The sequence below is a fragment of the Amblyraja radiata genome, chromosome 3 (assembly GCF_010909765.2).
Source record: "Amblyraja radiata isolate CabotCenter1 chromosome 3, sAmbRad1.1.pri, whole genome shotgun sequence".
NCBI classification, from domain to species: Eukaryota; Metazoa; Chordata; class Chondrichthyes; order Rajiformes; family Rajidae; genus Amblyraja; species Amblyraja radiata.
The window spans coordinates 94,292,233-94,311,823 of NC_045958.1; the positions used below are offsets into that span (position 1 = coordinate 94,292,233).

Below are 19,591 nucleotides of genomic sequence, written 5' to 3' on the forward strand. Positions count from 1 at the left end.
AACAAAGTAATTGTATGCAAGTTGTCATCAGGTTATGACTATCAGGCGACATTTTTGTGCCAATTTGAAACAAGGGGTTTTGATAGACATCTGGAAACAAATCTAAGCAAGTGATGTAGCTCTCGGGAATGGAGAAGAATGAGTAACAAAATAAGGGAAAAAAATTCTTAATAATCTGCGCTGCACAAAATGCTCATCCTAGAAAATCAAGCCCTTTGGTTTGAATGTGTAAAAAAAGCACTCAAATTAAATGTGCATTACTGATATTTTAGGGTTGGAATGAAGTAAACTCTGGAGAAAGTGGGTTGCTTTTACCTAGTGATGTAGGTCTTTTTGATGAAACCTTAAACTGATTGGAACTAGATTGCACAGTAGTGGCTGTAGATGAGACAGAAGATGTGGCTGAGGAGGTTGCCATGATGACTTTGTTGGTTTCCATGGCAGTGGGGGGATTGTAGAGACATTTTTTCCTTGCTGCAGGTTTTTTCTCCTTGGTGTCCATGACAACGGTGTCAGTACTGGTTGTAGGGGGAAGTGCTTCTGGCCTAATCTCTGGGAGTGGTGACCGCAAAATGTCACCTGTGGAGCAAAGGCAAAATGGGAGATGGTAAACATCACAAATTCTTCCCGCACGTTGACTACATTAAAGCTGATCATTAACCTTGTGAACCTACGCTGCACTCCCTAAATAACAAGAATGTCCTTCCTCAAGTTTGGAGACAAAACTGCACACAATACTCCAGGTGTGGACTCACTAGGGCCCTTATTGTCCTATGTCCTTTTGTTTACTGGGGATGGGGAAATGGACCAATCTCTGTACCGAGGTGAATACACCAAATAACATCAAATACAATCACAGGTCTGGAGAAGAAGGTGATATTGTGCTCATTTTAGAGTCAGAGAGTTATAGCATGGAAACAGGCCCTTTAGTCCAACTTGCCCAAGCTGACCAACATGTCTCATCTCACCTGCCTGCTGTTGGGTCATTTCACATTCACAAGTTATTGGAGTAGAATTAGGCCAGTTGGCCCATCAAATCCACTCCGTCATTCAATCATGGCTGATCTCTGCCTCCTAATTGCATTTTCCTGCCTTCTCCCCATAACCCTAGACATCCGTTCTAATCAAGAATTTGTCTATCTCTGCCTTAAAAATATCCACTGGATTGGCCTCCACAGCCCTCTGTGGCAATGAGTTCCACAGATTAACTACCCTCTGACTGAAGAAGTTGCTCCTCACCACCTTTCTAAAAGAGCATCCTGTAATTCTGAGGGTATGACCTCTGGTCCTAGGCTCTCCCACCAGTGGAAACATCCTTTCCACATCCACTCTATCTATAGCTTTCATTACTCTGTAAGTTTCAATAAGGTCCCCCCTCAACCTTCTAAACTCCAGTGAGGAGAGGCCCAGTGCTGTCAAACGCTCATCATATGCTAACCCACTAATTCCTGGAATCATTCTTGAGCTCCAGAGCCAGCACCTCCTTCCTCAGATGTGGGGCCCAGATTTTCTCACAGTATTCCAAATGCAGCCTGACCAGCACCTTATTGAGCCTCAGCATTACACCGCTCTTTTTTTATCCAGTCCTCTTGACCCTCTAAATATCACTTTAAACCTATCTTATCCATGTACCTATCTAAATGTTTCTTAAACGTTGTGATAGTACCTGCCTTAACTACTTCCTCCAGCATCTTAGTCCATACACCCAGCACGCTTTGTGAGAGAAAGTTACCTCTCAAGTTCTGCCCCCCCCCCCAACCTTAAATCTATGTTCTCTGTTCTCGATTCCCCTACTCTGGGCAAAAGACTCGGTGCGTTTACCCGATCTTTTCCTCTCATGATTTTGTACACCTCTATATGATCACCCCTCATCCTCCTGCACTCCAAGGAATAAAGGCTTAGCCTGCCCAACCTCTCCTTATAGCTCAGTCCCTCGAGTCCAGGCAACATCCTGGTAAATCTTTCCTGAAATCCCTTCAAGCTTGACATCTTCTTATAACATGGTGACCGAAACTGAACACTATAGTCCAAATGGGACCTCAGCAATGTCTTAAATAATTGTAACATGACCTCCCAATGTCTATACTTGCAGTTGAAGTGGGTAAGACAAAGAGTAGAACATAGAACAGTACAGCACAGCAACAGGTACTTCAGCACACAATGCCAGTGCCAAACATGTCATCAAATTAAATTAATCTCTTCTGCCTGCACATAATCTATTTCCCCCATTCCCTACATATCCATGAGCCTATCCAAAAGACTCTCAAATGCCATTCTCGTATTTGCCTCCACCACCATCGCCAGCAGCGTGTTTCAGGAACCCACCACTGTAAAAAAAAAATTGCCCCTCAGAGTTGGATGCTGATATGGGAGAAAACTTAGCTGACTATCCTGAAAGACTTGATGAAATGAGCAGCCCTCTTCATCTTACAGATTTTATGACTGCACACGGACTGTCACAGTCACACAATACCAAGCCCACTGCAGGTCTACAAAACTAGTGCTAAATGTTGTGCATATCTCCTGATCTACCAAACATTAGATCCAGCAACAAGAGACATAAAATCCTGGGGATGTCCTAAATTTTATGCTCCCTCTTTCAACGAGGTTGTGACTTCAATTCTGTACACACAGGTTTGATCTTTGAGCATGGGTGGAGCCATCCAACTGAGAGAGGGGAGAAATAGCAAGAGAAAGAGTGAAAGATATGGGCCAAATGGAACTAATCAGGAAGGCACTTCCATCAATATGGACAAGTTGGGCTGAAGAAATAGTTTCCATTCTGCATAACTTGAGAGCAAGAGGGAGGGAAGCAAGAGGGAGAGAAGAAAGAAAGGAGGGAAGAAAGAAGGGAGGGAAGAAAGAAGGGAGAGGGAGAGAGAGATTTCAATCTATCAGCCTGAAGGCTTGACCCACAGTCTCTCAAAATCTAGCAACTATTATATTTTTACAATAAAGATTTCTTCAAAATGAATATCTAAGTCAAGAATAGCTGAAATTGTACAATTACAACTTTTTGTACAATTACACTAAAAGGCAACATTTAATCAAAATGCAGGTATGTGTTGAATCGCCTTTATTAATTGAAATGAAAAGAATAGCTTCTTACCAGATAGCGTTTCTGGAAGGAAAGCAGCAGGATTCCATGGTTTATCGCCATTTATTAGTTCCGATCCCCAGAGACTTGCCAATTTGTGGGACGTGAGGAGTGGGTTGTTCCAGTCAGTGCTGCCGAAACAGCTCTGGTAGATGTGGTCCTGGAGAGATGCGCTGAAAACCTGATTTTTGCCTGTGTGACTGGGAGGTGGTGCTGACTGGAGAGTCTGCAAGGCAAAGTTATGTGGTTAGAATTACGAAAGCTTATGACAGTGCTGAGACATGATTCTTAATTTGCCTGATCCAGTTGTTGGCAGACCAGTGTCTTTCCATTTACTTACATGAGGTGACCAATTGATGAATGGGAGAGAAGGAGTGGAGACACTTTTAAGAAGCCAGACAACTTTTACTAAGCCAGAGATACACAGCTGTGAAGTTTGGCGGGCATTTAACATTACCAGTTGGCTATCCTTGGTTCTGAAAACTCGTGCTTATGTTTTTTTCCCCCAATGAGCCAATGAAAATGACCGGTCAGCAAAGGCGATTAACTAAAACTACCTACGACTACCTCGACTACCTATAACTACATGGCAATAAGACAATAAGCAACACTGTGCAGCCCTTTTCGTTGACCTATCAAAGGCTTTCGATACTGTGGATCATGCCTTATTATTACAAAGACTATGCAGCATCGGTTTGTCTGATCAAGCTGTCTGTTGGTTTAAAAACTATCTATCAGGCAGATACCAGTGTGTGCGAGCAGAAGGTATTACTTCTAGCTCTCTTAATGTATCCAAGGGTGTGCCACAGGGATTGGTTCTAGGACCATTATTATTTACTATTTATATTAATAGTCTAGATCATAAAGCTTCGAACGCAAATTTTCACTTTTATGCTGACGACACAGTGATATATTGCTCTGCATCTACCCCAAATCAGGCTCTCTGTCAGCTCCAAACTGCTTTTAACACTGTGCAACGTAACCTGTGTGATTAAAAACTTGTTTTAAATGCTGACAAGACAAAGCTCATGCTGTTCACTAAAGCTAAATCAAAGCCCTCGGACCTCCCTCTTATCACCACTTTGCAGGGCTCTGTGATTGAATCTGTGTCTCAATATAAATATCTGGGAATTATAATTGACGATTCTCTCTCTTTTAAACCTCATATCCAGCAACTTGTGAAAAAACTAAAGATAAAATTAGGTTTTTACTTTAGAAACAAATCTTGTTTTTCTTTTGAAGCCAAAAAAAGACTTGTTGCTGCAACGTTTATGTCTGTGTTGGACTATGGTGATGTTTTATATATGAATGCATCTTCAAAATGCCTACAGTCTTTGGACACGGTCTACCACGGAGCACTGAGATTTGTTACTAATTTTAAAACCCTCACGCACCACTGCTCTTTGTATGCTCAAGTTGGATGGTTTGCCCTGTCCACCCGCAGACTCCATCATTGGCATATCCTTATTTATAAGACTATCCTCGGTGTTCTTCCTTCATACCTGCAGAAGTATGTAATTCGAAAAAGCACAGGAACTTATCAGCTCCGCTCTGAGGACTTGTTCTTACTAACTGTACCTAAAGTCCGTACTGAACTGGGGAAAAGGGCATTTAGTTATGCTGCTCCCTTCGCATGGAACCAGCTGCAGAATCAACTGAAACTTAAGGAGCTGGTTTCTATAAACAGATTTAAATCCCTTCTTAATGATGTTGAAGCGGGCTCTTCTGTCTGTACATGCATTGTTTGATGATGTTCTGACTATGACTCTATTTATATGTTCTCTGTTGTTTTTAAATTATTGTCTGTAACTGTGGAACTGTGCTGCTGCCTGTCTTGGCCAGGACTCTCTTGTAAAAGAGATTTTTAATCTCAATGAGATTTCTCCTGGTTAAATAAAGGTTAAATAAAATAAAATAAATAAAATGGCGACACCACTACAAATGCACCTATGACTACAGGATTATCGATTTTCTCCATGGCGACCAATTTTTGGTCACAGAAATTTTTGTAAACAAATTACAAAATTTCCGGCGACCATACCGAGGCTGCGACTAGTTCCCAGAATGCGGGAACTCCTCACGACCCTGAAGGAGACTCACCGGAGATCACCAGCGAACAAGTGGCGACCATGTGGCGAGCGCAGAGTCTCCTGCACTCGCCTAAGAAGTTGCCTAAGTGGGACAGGCCCTTTAAGGTGAGAAGGACAAAGTATAAAAAGATAGACACAAAAAGCTGGAGTAACTCAAGAGGACAGGCAGCATCTCTGGAGAGAAGGAATGGGTGACGTTTTGGGTCAAGACCCTACTTCAGACTCAATGAGACTTCAGTATAAATGAGATGCGCACGGCAAGTTCTCTTCTTTTACACAGAGTGGCAGGTGCCTAGAACACGCTGCCAGGATAGTTTGAAACAATGGTGGGATTTAAGAGGCTTTTGGATAGGCACATGGAAATACAGGGAAGGGAGTTATATGGATCAGGCACAGACGATTAGTTTAATTTGGCATCATGTTCGGCACAGACATTGTGGACCAGACAGGCTGTTTGCGTGTATTACCATTTCTAAGCACTTGATGAATCATCATTACGAATGACGAAATGCTTGCTGGGTAGCAAGTTGAAAACATGTCCACAAACCACCAGAGACCCCCCTGTGACCACGTGGGTTTCCTCTGTTTAGTTTAGTTTAAAGAGATGCAGCAAAGAAACAGGCCCTTCGGCCCACTGAGTCCCCATCCTTTGCAGTAGTTCTATGTTGTCCCACTTTCACATCCACTCCCTACACACCGGGGGAAATTTTTAGAGGGCAAATAACCTACAAACTCACACGTTTCTGGGTGCTGTAGTTTCCTCCAACATCCCGAAGATATGTGGGTTGGTAGATCAATAGGCCTCTGTAAACTGTATGTAGGGATGCAAAAGTGGAATAACATAGAACTAATGTGTAGGAAAGAATTGCAGATGTTGGTTTAAATTGAAGATAGACACAAAATGCTGGAGTAACTCAGCGGGACAGACAGCATCTCTTGAGAGAAGGAATGGGTGACGTTTCTGGTCGTGACCCTTATTCAGTCTGTAGAAGGGTCTCGACCTGAAACGTCACCCATTCCTTCTCTCCAGAGATGCTGCCTGTCCTGCTAAGTTACTCCAGCATTTTGTGACTATCTTCGATAACATAGAACTCGTTTGTTCGGGTGATCGATGGTTGGCATGGACTCGGTGGGCCAAAGGGCCTGTTTCCATGCTGTATCTCTAAACTATACCCAAACATGACACACGTTATTCTGTGCAGCAAGACTAAATACGTTTTATTTGATACATCACACAGAGAGCCACTTGCTTACAGGCGAAAGCATGAGCAAACAACCTGCTACCTTACCTTGTTGTGCGTGAATGGAGGAGTTGTTGCGTACAGGGTAGGATGGAGGAGAGGCCGAGGCAGGTGAGGGATGGTGTGCAGTGGTAAATGCCCATGGATGTGCGGGTAGAGGTGAAGAGCGGGATGCGAAGGCTTCTCCGTGGGTAAAAACTGGTGGCCGCTGGGAAGGCGCCCGGATGCAAGAGCAGATGTACTCAGGCCAGAGGCTTCTTGCTTGCAGACGTGGCATTCACAAACGTTCTGGACCTGGTCAGCCTGGGGAAAGGTTTAAATATCGTTAGTGGCTTCATCGGACGACAAAAACATTTTAAAGTCAAACCCTCCCATCAATTGTGTCGGCACAACTTTAAATGGACAAGCAAATGTCAGCAGACATCTTTAAATTAATCAACCTTTTCCCAAGGAAGGAAAAATCAAATACTAGAGGGTAGAGCTTCAAGGTGAGTGGGGCAAATGTTAAAGGAAATATACAGGGCTCCCACAGAGGGTGGTGAGTTCCTAGAACGCGCTGCCAAGGGTGGTGGTGGAGGCAGATTCGATAGTGGCAGTTAAAGAGACCTTTGGATAGGCACATGGATATTCAGGGAATGAAGGGATATGGATTATGTGCAGATAGATAAGAATGGTCTTGGCATCATGTTCAGCACAGACATTGGGGGCCGAAGGGCCTGTTCTTGTGCTGCACTGTTCTTCCGTGGGTTACTCCTTTAGAACCTTGTTCTACTTCTTATGCACAAATAACTAGCTTCTCATCGATTTCTGTTTTACTTCTTGCATATCACAGAGCTGTGAATGTCACTTGTCAAGCACCTGCTGACTGGGATAGGACGGTGGTGGACTGTCCCTCACTGCTTCCTTTCTGGCCCCTCTCTTTCCAGGCATTTCCTCCGTATGCGACACAGGGGGTTCACTGCTGCTCTCTCCATCATCACCATCTTCATCGTCAACCTCTGAAGAGCTGCTGCTGGTGCTGCTTACCTGGGGAGACTAGGAGGTAAAAACAGGAAAGATGAGAAGGCCGGCCAGAACAAATGAACCTGCATTTACACAGCACCCGACATTCCTCAGGGTTTTTCAAAGTGCCTCACGTTAATGAAATACTTTTGACGAGTGTTTTGGGGCAGAACAGTGGCGCAATGGTTGCTACTTGACAGCACCAGAGACCCGGGCTCGATCCGGACTACGGGTGCTGTCTACGAGTTTATACATTCTCCCTGTTACTCAGTGGGTTTTCTCCAGGGCCTCCGGGTGCTCTAGTTTCTTCCCACACTACAAAGGTATACAGGTTTCCAGGTTAATTGTAATTTGTGTGTAGCTTAGTGCTAATGCATGGGGTGGTCCTTGGTCAGCATGGACTCGGGGGGGGGGGGGGGGGGGGGGGGGAAGAAAGGGCCTGTTTTCACACTGCATCTCTAAAAGTCTAAAAGTGTTCATTGTTCTAATTAAGGAAATGCAGCCAACAATTGTTCAGCAGCAAATTTCCATAAACTGCAAAGAGATAAATGGACAAGAAACTTGCTGGCACATTCTTGACTCGGGGGACATAAAACAGGAGCTTGAGATTTTGCCAGCAACCCCGATATTCTCTGCAGGAGCTGGGAGAGAATAGCATGCCGGTGCCAAGTAAAATCCCAATCTGTTCCCAAAGGACGAGTAAGAAAAGAAATCTCAAGTCCGCTAAACCTTTTGAATGCAGACTCCACTAGACTGGTATCACAACAAGCTTTTCCAGCGATTAGCATGGGGATGTAGGCCGAGACATTGTTCTGGCCTACCCAGAGAAAATACTGGTATTGTAAGAGAAATCAAGCTTATGGTGGTGGTCCACTGCACAGTGTCGATGTTCTGAAGAAGAAGCCATCCTGTGAAATTGGTATTTAACATTGCAATTACACTCAGCCACTGAGCACAGAGCAATCTTCCGCCATTCTTAGCATGTATGGGGATCATTGGTCGGCGCTGACTCGGTGGGCCGAAGGGCCATTTCAGTAACCCTGTTTCAAGATGGCGGCGCTGGCTTAAGCGCGGCCCACCTGCAGTCCGTCTTTTTTTTTTCTTTCTTTCTTTTTGTTTCTTGTCATGTTTAGTTAATTTTGTTTTATTAAGTTGTATATGTGTGTGGGTGGGGTGGGAGAAACATGCTTTGGTCTTCCTTCCGGGGATGCGACTTTGTTTTTTTGTCGTATTCCCCATCTCCGTCTGCGCCGAGGCCTAATGGCGGAGCTTGCGGCATCGGTGCCGTAGCGGCGGCAGCAGCAGCGGAGACCCGACTCGGCCCCGGAACCGTGGCGGCGGCAGCAGCAGCAGCGGAGACCCGACTCGGCCCCGGAACCGTGGCGGCGGCAACAGCAGCAGCGGAGACCCGACTCGGCCCCGAAGTTGCGGCGGCGGCAGCAGCAGCGGTAGCGGAGACCCGACTCGGCCCAGCCCCGGAACCGTGGCGCAGCAGCAGCAGCGGAGACCCGACTCGGCCCCGAAGCTGTGGTGGCGGCGGCAGCAGCAGCAGCGGAGACCCGACTCGGCCCCGGAGCCGTGGCGGCGGCGGCAGCAGCAGCGGAGACCCGACTCGGCCCCGAAGCTGTGGTGGCGGCGGCAGCAGCAGCAGCGGAGACCCGGCTCGGCCCCGGAGCCGTGGCGGCGGCGGCAGCAGCAGCGGAGACCCGACTCGGTCCCGAAGTTGCGGCGGCGGCAGCAGCAGCGGAGACCCGGCTCGGCCCCGAAGCTGTGGCGGCGGCAGCAGCAGCGGAGACCCGACTCGGCCCCGAAGTTGTAGCGGCGGCGGCAGCAGCAGCGGAGACCCGACTCGACCCCGGAACCGCGGCGGCGGTAGTGGAGACCCGACTCTCAGAGCTGTGGCGGCGGCAGCGACCACCGTCGCCTCGGCGCAGAGGGAGAACAAAGGGAAGAGACAAAGACTTTAAGATTTTGCCTTCCACCACAGTGAGGAGGTGTTTGGTGAACTCACTGTGGTGGATGTTAAATTTGTGTTGATTGTGTGTTTTTGTCATTTTTTAATTATATGTATGACTGCAGGGAAACAACATTTCGTTCAGACCGAAAGGTCTGAATGACAATAAACTAATCTAATCTAATCTAAAAATCTAAATTGTCCACTGAGCTACCACATTGGAGTGTATCCTATACAACAGCCTTTTCATCTCTTCATTTATCCTCTGCGCTGAACGTGGACCAACAGTAGCCATTCTTAAGCTGCACAATAAGGCCGCAAGTTGCCATATGCACTCGTTTGTGGGTTAAGAGTAATGTGAAGCACTGGTATTAACAAAAGGGTAACATGTTGAGTACTACTCTTAGCTAGTACATGAGGTGACAAAGACAACGTTAAGGGAGGAAATTACTGCGAATCATTCACTGGCATTTAAGCTGGTGAAGAACTAGTCTTGTAGAAACAAAGAACTGCAGATGCTAGTTTATACCAAAGGTAGATACAAAGTGCTGAATTAACTCGGCAGGTCAGGCAGCATCTCGGGGGGGAAAAAGATGGGTGACAGTTTCGGGTTGGGACCTTTTTTCAGACTACAAAGTAGGAGCAGATGAGGCCATGCGGCCCATTGAGTCTACTCCGCCATTCAATGATGGCTGATCTATTTTTACCCCTCAACCCCATTCTCCTGCCTTCACCCCATAACCCTTACTTATCAAGCACTTGATAATCTCCACTGTAAAAATACCCAATGACTTGGCCTCCAATGCCATCTGTGGCATGTAACTCCACAGATTCATCAGAGATTCTTTGAGAAATTCGTCCTCATCTCCATTCTAAAACTACAGCCTTTATTCTGAGGCTGTGCCCTCTGGTCCTAGACTCTCCCACTACTGGAAACGTCCTTTCCACATTCACTCTATTTGGGCCTTTCATTATTCAGTTGGTTTCAATGAGATCTTCCCCATCCTCCAGCAAGTACAGGCCCAATAGCAAACGCTCCTCATATATTAATCCAATCAACCCTAGAATTATTCTTGCAAACCTCCTTTGGACCCTCTGCAACACTAAAACATACTTCCTCAGATATGGATCCCAATTGTTGATGTTTCACATCGTAACCCTGCACCAAGACTGCGAATGGAAAGGGCAGTTAACCAGTATCAGGAGAGGGGAAGTGGTGAGACAGGGGCCAGAGGTGATAGGTGGAGTGAGGGGGACATGAAGGATGACGGGCACAGTGCAAAGGAGGTAGAAACATTCAGGTTATACAGTGGGGCAGTATAAACAGCAGAGAGATAGTCCTTTCCTCCAACTCTCAACAGTCTGAAGTGGTACAGCAGTAGAGTTGCTGTCTTTCAGGTCCAGGGACCCAGCTGCGGGTGCTGTCTGTATGGAGGATGTACGTTCTCCCTGTGACCACATGGGTTTTCTCCGGCTGCTCCAGTTTCCTTCTCAACTGAAGGGTCCGACCCAAATCCGGAAACGCTGCCCGACCCGCTGAGTTACTCCAGCACTTTGGACATTTTATTGTAAACCAGCACCTGCAGTTCCTTACTGCTCCATTTCCATTCACGTACCTCATCCTTTAATGCCATGTTTTCACCCCCACCATTGAGTTCGCCGTGGATGCCATTCATGTTGGCGACAACTTCTGCATCATCGTAGCTGGTAAGTGGGTATATGTCAGCAAATTTTGCTGATAAAGGAGTCACGTCTTCATCGTCACTGCCACTGAGAAAGAAAACAAAACAGCCTATGAACAGGTCATGAAATAAGGCTTATAATTTAGTTTAGAAAACGTCTGGTATTCTGAAGGAGAAAATGAGATTGCTTCCATGCCCTGTTCAATATCTATCCTTCAAGCACCAAGTCATGAAGTTATCTATGAGACATTGCAAACTTGCTGCTGTATTTATTGTTACAACAAAGACATCATTTTGAAAAGTAGTTTTCAGCTAGGAAGTGTTTTGTGACATCCCATAGCTATGAAAGGCACTATTCAAATTTGTCTGCTCAAAAATAGAAAGAATGGTATCACGTCAGTAGCTTCCATTTCCAGTCCCTCCTCGCGTTGCATTCACATAGATTAGCTATTATTAACAAGATCTCAGCATCCACGCCCGCCTGGTCAACATCTGCTCTTGGCTTCATCCTATTACAGATGTTCCCTTTGGGCCCGCCATTCTTTGTTCTCTCCACCCATCTCACTTCATTCCATGTTCAAACATCTCTTTTCCCAATATTCCCTGTTCTTATGAACGAATGTCGACCAGAAACTGTTTCTTCTCCAAAGGCGCTGCCTGATCTGTTGAGTATTTAGACTTTAGAGATATAGCATGGAAACAGACCCTTTGGCCCACCGAGTCTACGTGGACCAGCGGTCAGTCATATCCTATCACTTCCTAACACACGAGGGACAATTTTACAACTTACTGAAGCTAATTAACCTACAAACCTGTACATCTTTGGAATGTGGGAGGAAACCGGAGCACCCGGAGAAAATGAATGCAGGGAAAAAATACAAACTCTGTACAGACAGAACCCGTAGTCCGGATCAGACCCGGGTCTCTCGCGCTCTAAGGCAGCAACTCTACCGCTGCACCACTGTGCTGCCCAATTGCAGACTGGATTTTTATTTCAGTTGCTTATATTTAGCATTTAGATGAGTGAAGGACTAGGTTTCTAGCTGACATCAAGTTCAGATCCTGTGGCATGCTTCAAATCAACAATCTTCTGACCCAGGGATAAATATTCACTTAACAACTCAAGCTAATTTCAGCAAATATATGGAGTTGCTGATTTGATATTTGATTTAGGCATTTATATCGGGATTGGACCACCTTTACAAGTAAAATTGATTCAGTGAACTGATTAAGAGAGTAACATTGTGCCTGCAAAGTTGAAGCAAGAAAGAATTCCATTGTTGCATTCCCAATGCATATGACAAGTAAATGGCGGCACAGTGATGCAGTAGTAGAGTTACTGCCTTACAGCACCAGAGACCCAGATTCAATCATGACCACGGGTGCTGTCTGTATGGAGTTTACACGTTTTCCCTGTGAACGCTCCCGTTTCCTCCCACATCCCAAAGACGTACAGGTTTGTAGGTTAATTGGCTTTGGTAAAATTGTAAATTGTCCCTAGCATGTAGGACGGTGCTCGTGTACGTGGTAATCGCTTATTGGAAGGACTCAGTGGGGCGAAGGGTCTGTTTCTGTTAATCATGGCTAAATTGGACCAGCTAGGACTTCAAAATGGGGTTAAGTTTCAGGGTTGCTGGGAGATTTGGTCAAATGGAATTACTCTCTGCAGAGCTGGAACAGGCTGTGAAGAGGTACCAGAGTGTCTGGAGTGTAGATACAATTTGCAAGCAAAGAATGGGAAGCTCTGCAAACCCTGTCAACCTGGTGCAAAATGCATAGAGTGGATTGGATGGCTGCAGGCCAGGCATACACCTTGTAAATAGTTGTAAATAATGTTGCAGAGTCTGACTTTGCCAAGTGCTGATTGGATGAGGTGTTGAGCCTTGTCAGGGTTTTCTGTTAATCAGGGTAAATGTTTCCAAGTTGACTTCATCTCAAAGTCCGTTGTGAATATAATGTATTGAACTGTGGTATCATTGGGTTAGGGAAATGCCTGTTATGTATGGGGTTAATCGATATCTGTAATTGGGTGATTAAGAGACCACCCCCATTTGGTTCGGCCCTCAAGGTCCCAGGACCTATAAAAGTCCGCGACCACGAGGCTCAGCGTTGATCTTCTGGAAGAGCGCTCAGGACCGCGTACCCTTGGAGTGGAATGCCTCTGTCTGAGCGAGGCCTAGAGGGCTTGAACAGGCAGATTCAAGGATCGAACCCGCGGTGGGACACGTACAGTGTGTGATCTGTGACGTGCTTTTGGTAAAATACAATTTAGTTGATTCAAGTGCTTGATTCAGTGTTCAGGGGGGAAGCTTAGAAACGAGCAATTAACATTTCCACACTGTATCTCTAAAGTCTAAATCCCTAACGGCTAAGTAGTCTTGAGTCTTGAACAGGATTGCTGCATTTCTCACCCTCACTAGCACTAAAACTTGCACAAATCATGGCAAACAGATGATACTTACAAAGTGTGAGCTGCGTTGCTATCAGCAAGAATGAGCCGTGGATGTTGCTGAATGGTGATGGGTGAACTCGAACCCGACCCCGAGCTTGCAGATGACATGCTGGGCGGACAGATTTCCGTGAGGTAATCTGGCGCCGCTTCTACTTGCAATGGTAACGTGTTGATGGAAAGATCGTCAGGAATGGGTGAATCCATGATGCCACATGTGAGTATATGAGAGAGGCTGCAGTCATCACAGGTACACCTACAAAAAAAGGTCAGAAGAAAGCATAAGGACCCAGAGCAGCACTTTGATTAAGGAGCAACACACATGGAAGGGAGCAGGAAAGTAGAGAGATAAATTGTGCTGCATTTTGACTTCTGGTAACTGGGCCTGCATTTGATTCCATTTAGTGCAAATGAAACCTTCTCTCTGTTGTTCAGAATAGTACCATCTAATTATATATAGATATATTTTAAATCACTCCCACAGCAGGAGCAAGAGATGTTTGCACTGGTCAGGTCAGACCACCAATAGAGAAATAAACCATTTTTGAAGAGCTCGTGCAGGCAGGAGAACGGGGTTGTGAGGGAAAGGTAGATCAGCCATAATTGAATGCGGAGTAGACTCGATGGGCTGAATGGCCTAATTCTGCTTCTATAACTGATGAACTTACGAAAGTAATAAAATACCCAAGTACAGATCTTCAATCAAAACAACCTAGTTGAAAGTTAACAGATTGAATGAAAAGCTCATTTCATGTGGTAGGCATGTTTAATTTCCACTGGAGCCAATGGTAATGAAGAATCTCGACCCAAAACGTCGCCTCCTGCCCGTTCCCTCCACAGATGCGGCCTGACCCATTGAGTTCCTCCAGTACTTTGTGTTTTTTGCAAAGGAGTGTAACATTGGGTGGTATGAAAGATCAGTGCTCCACCAGACTCCATGGCATTCTTTGCATTGGGGTTATACATAAAGCCACCAGAATTAACAGACTTCAATCAGTAAGTATGTGGCAATTGATCTCAGTTTAAAGGCTCTCAGCACACTTACCTGCGTCTGTAGTTACAGTTGGGACAATCAGGCATGCTGAGTCGCGATGATAGCATATGCCTCATTGTATCTGTGAAATTATTTTCTCCAGTTAGTGCTTTCTTGCTGTTTGTAAGCTGGGGTTGGGGAAGAAGGGGAAAGAAAAAAGGTTTAACTTCAGAGAATCCAGAACACAAATGGAATAAATAGAAATGCCATGGTTAAGGCCTATTACACTGGCACCTTCCCTAGTGCTCAAATGTGTTCATGGAGTTATGTAGCATGGAAACAGGCCCTTCAGCCTAATTCGTCCATGATGATCGAGATGCTGCATCTAAGTTGATCCTATTTGCCCGAGTTTGGCCCATTTCCCACCAAACCTTTTCTATCCATGCACCTGTCCAAGTGTCTATTAAATGCTGTTATGGAGACTTTTGGATAGGCAATTCCCACAATTTCAGTGATGAAGACCAAATTTAAATACTTTGCCAGGGTGACGATCCACCAATAAATGGGAATGTGACTGAATTGTATCTTAAGCCCATTTTCTGCCTGCCCCAACCATCTTACTGAACAAAAATCAGCAATTTCAAACAATAGTTATTTCGGGAGAGGAAGTGCTTTCAAGGGCGGCACAGTGGCGTGGCGGTAAAGCTGCTGTTTTACAGCACTAGAGACCCAGGTTCGATCCTTACTATGGGTGCTGTCTGTATGGAGTTCGTACGTTCTTGCTGTGACATCCTGGGTTTTCTCTAAGTGGTCTGGTTTCCTCCCACACTCTAAAAGACGTACGGGGCTGTAGGTTAAAATTGTAAACTGTCCCTAGTGTGCAGGATAGTGTTAGTGTTGGTCGATACGGACTCAATGGGCCGAAGGGCCTGTTTCCATGCTGTATCTTTAAAGTCTAGGTAACGAGGTCCATATATCAACCAAATCCTGAAGTGTTCTTGGATTTTACCCCCAAAGTACTCAGTTCACAATCTATCCCCCCCTCCCTGGTTTTGCATTACTCAGGATATTACCATTACATTATTTATAAATTCAAAAGTCAGGACCACCATTTTACCTGTTCTTCTAATAACCGGCGCTGTTTGAAGAACTCCCAATCATCCTTTAGCATGCGTTGTTTGGTTTTCATTGCCATCTAACAAACAAAAGCATTGAGACATCACGGGCTGTCATGCAGCTCTTCTCAATACGATCTTTTTAAAATGAAATAAAATGTTGATTAATGAACTTTGAGCATTAGCCATGATACCTTGGATTGATCGTAGCATCCTCACCTCTGCCGCAGGAGATGAGGGTTGAAATCCCAATTTAGAGCCTTGAGCACATACTCTGGGCTGACATTTCAGTGCTTCACTTTCCTCTCATGCTGCCTTTTGTAGGTTTCAAACTAATGTATAAATTACTTCACTGCACCATTTGTTGGAGTGCAGTGGCTCCTTTAATACCTTCCTCCACTTCAAGCAGATGACATGGCCACTTAACTCAATACACATGCTGTGCACCATGTTTGCCTGGATTTTAATGGTGACTGCACTTCAAAAACCCTTTCTTTGTTTGCTTTACTGACCTGCTAAGTCTTATAACATTTCCTCTGTTTCAATTTCCACCATCTGTTTTTCACTCTTCAGGATGTTCAAAGTTGGACAACTCTTTTACGCTCTGCACAAATGCTAATTCTACTATTTTCTTATTTTACATATGCAACAATGCAAACTGGAACTATGAGACTGTGCCACGGAATTAGTTTCATGAAGACGATAAATGCTCCCAGTGAAAACAATAGATTAAATAGACAATAACCAAAAGACCTGGCATTCTTTCCAAACTTAAATGCAGTTAGAATGTAAAAAATAACTTGGTTACAGGAGAACGAGCAAAACCAGGATAACAATAGACCCATCTCAGAAATCAAACTCAGACAACACGGCAGCAACCTCAGTATGGACCATGTACATGCGGTACCTGCCGGAGGAACTATTGCAAACTAATGCTGGTGGAACTCAGCGGGACAGGCAGCATTTCTGGATCTAAGTTTCGGGTGACGTTTCAGATAGGTACATGGTTAGGATAGGTTTAGAGGGATATGGGCCAAACGCAGGCAGGTGGGACTAGTCTAGAAGGGACATGTTGGTTGGTGTGGGCAAGTTGGGCCAAAGGGCCTGTTTACACACTGTATGACTATGAACCTGGGTGAACCTTGTACCAAAGACCATCACAATTCTCTGCTGAAAGAACTGCCACCGTGTTCTTCAGCTCTCCCTTCCCTCATGTGTTCTCCATTAGTTGAATCACTTCAATTTCCTGACACAATCAATTTCTGTGAAAAACAGTGGATTCTTTTTTTTAGTTCAACTGCATGGCCAATTTGGTGAATGATTAATTCACTGACATGGGCAGCACAGTAGGACAGCATCTTGTACAAGTGTAACATAACTTTTACATTTAACACTGACTGATGAAGGCCAGCATGCCAGAAGCCCATTTCACCACCCTATCTACTTTCAGAAGACAATCTCACTTTCAGAAGACACTGTTCTCCTAAATTCCTCTGCTCTACAACATTGCCTTCTCGTTCACTGTGATGGTCCTGCCCTGGTCGACTTCCCAAATAACACCCTTTCACACTTATCTGTGTTAAACTCCATTCACCATTCCTTGGCCCACTTGCCCAGCTGACCAAGATCCCATTATAATTCTTGATAACAATCCTCGCTGTGAATAATGCCACCTGTTTTAGTGTCATAGCAACAAAGACAGATTTTGACATATATAACAGGCAAGAAATAGAGGACAGGCAGATGGGGTTAGTTTAGATTGGCATCGTGGTCAGCTCAACCATGGTGGGCTGTTCCTAATCTGTACTTTTCTATCAGGAAGGACGCTGGGTGGAAGCACAAGACTAAATGATGGAATCACGACCCCTTCTTAAAACTTCCCTTCGAATAAATAATCAAAGCTGTTCGGAAACCCTCTTGTTTTACACCATCACACTTCACGTTAGTACAGTGTAAAGTTCGAGCTTCAGGGGGATACTGGGGCTAATTAATTGCTGTTGCCACTAGCTATTTAGCTACAGACAGATCACGGATATGACTGATACTATTTCTTACTACCTCAGTTAACTAAGCCAATCGGGAAGAGACTTTACCTCATCTTGGTGATTACAAAGATTGAAGTGGCAAAGGGATTTCGAGAAAACAAATCTTACCTGTTCATCCACATAGTCATCTATTCGTTTCTGGCATTCTAGCCACTCTGCTGCAACTCGTCTCATGTCCTGGTCCATCTGGAGGTACCGTTGTAGTAATGTACTATACATGTCCTCACTGTACGTGTCGTGAGATGCTGTACCAAGCCTACAAGGAGATCAATCACCACAGCTACATAAGTACATGACACAAGCTGGTCAAGAAGTCGGCATAGCCCACTGCTCCATTGCGTCAGATAACCAAGCTCTTCTATCTAGTTAGAATGCCAAGTCCGGGAGGAGACCAAAAATAGAGGCATTTAGCAAACATCGAAAATGACACCATGACACAGACTAAAATTCAAAGTTGCGACGAGAATTTAGTGCGTCAATCCGGCATGGGAGATTAATTTATATAAGAGTGCGGGGGGAAAAGGAGCATGGAATGGGGAACAAAATTGGATGACTTTTTCAAAGAAATGAGCACAATGACCTGAATGGCTCATTCTTTCTAACATTTCTGATGAAGCAGAGACTATATCAAGGTGCAGTGATCGTGTTCTCAAATGGGCTGACAAGTCAAAATATTTGACTGCTGGTTGAGTGAAAGAATTATACCCATTGCCTACAAATCCCAAAAGTGATGAGAAGCGAAAGTTTAATTGTTTGGGAGAGTGGGCTCTGGAAATGACACAACTCCACCAGGGTTTACTTTTACAATGCAAATGCAATCCAAGATTAAGACACCGAAAGAGGAGCATCTCAACCATGCTTAATTAAATTCTAAATGTCAGTAAAGCATGCAAAGACCATCCTACCATTCACTTACCAACCAACTTAGCACATATAACAGCTCGTGGTACAGCACGAGAACTGGCTCTTCTGCCCATAATGTCTATGCTGAATATGATGCCAAGGCCATAATTTATTCCCTGCGCGTAATCCATACCCCGCCATTCCCTGTATATCATGTGCCTAACCAAAAGAGTCTCAAATGCTATTGTCCTATCTGCCTCCATCACTACCAACCCTGGCAGCAAGATCAAGGCCTATTGTGTAAAAAATAATTTGCCCCACACATCTCCTTTAAACTTTGCTCCTAAAAGCCCTTTAGTATTTGTTTTTTCCATCCTGGATAAAAGGTTATGTCAGTCTCCCCTATATATATAAATGGAGATTATAATTCAGCAAAACCAGTGCCTGATCATGTGATAGGAGTAGAGTTAGGCCATTCGGCCATCAAATCTACTTTGCCAGTCAATCATGGCTGATCTACCTCTCCTTCCTAACCCCATTCTCCTGCCTTCTCCCCCAAATCTCAGACACCTGTACTAATCATGAATCTATCTATGTCTGCCTTAACAATATCCATTGACGGCCTCCATAGCCTTCTGTGGCAAAGAATTCAGATTCACCACCCTCTGACTAAAGAAATTCCTCCTCATCCCCATCCAAAGAACGTCCTTTACTACTGAGGCTATGATCTCTAGTCCTAGACTCTTCCACTAGTGGAAACATCCTCTCCACATCCACGCTATCCAAGCCTTTCATTATTCTGTACGTTTCAGATGTTCCCCTTATTCTTCTTAACTCCAGCAAATAGAGTCAAGAGTTTTATTGTCATGTGTCCCAGATTGGCAACAAAATTCTTGTTTGCTGCAGCACAACAGAATATGTAAACATAATACAGAACAGGAGATAAAATTTCAGTGTGTCATATATATATATATATCTATACACAATAAATAAATAGATAAAGTGCAATAGTAATAATAGACTGTTATTGTTCAGAGCTGGTTTGATGTTGTGTTTAATAGCCTGATGGCTGTGGGGAAGGAGCTGTTCCTGAACCTGGA

At 44.7% G+C, this 19,591-nt stretch overlaps 1 protein-coding gene across 6 annotated transcripts in view; it reads right to left on the minus strand.

The window, feature by feature from the left end:
* fam193a (family with sequence similarity 193 member A) overlaps positions 1-19,591 on the minus strand; it is a 156,987-nt gene that overhangs the window by 23,297 nt on the left and 114,099 nt on the right. For 5 of the 6 annotated variants that reach the window (XM_033018375.1, XM_033018373.1, XM_033018372.1 and 2 more), the window contains exons 8-16: positions 17,757-17,904; positions 15,606-15,683; positions 14,561-14,676; positions 13,529-13,771; positions 11,001-11,154; positions 7,287-7,463; positions 6,477-6,731; positions 3,110-3,323; positions 316-579 (exon numbers count right to left, since the gene is read on the minus strand). In XM_033018375.1, the coding sequence (XP_032874266.1) occupies positions 316-579; positions 3,110-3,323; positions 6,477-6,731; positions 7,287-7,463; positions 11,001-11,154; positions 13,529-13,771; positions 14,561-14,676; positions 15,606-15,683; positions 17,757-17,904 (1,649 nt within the window). The remainder of the gene's footprint in view (positions 1-315; positions 580-3,109; positions 3,324-6,476; positions 6,732-7,286; positions 7,464-11,000; positions 11,155-13,528; positions 13,772-14,560; positions 14,677-15,605; positions 15,684-17,756; positions 17,905-19,591) is intronic. The other variant, XM_033018376.1, reaches the window with a different exon arrangement.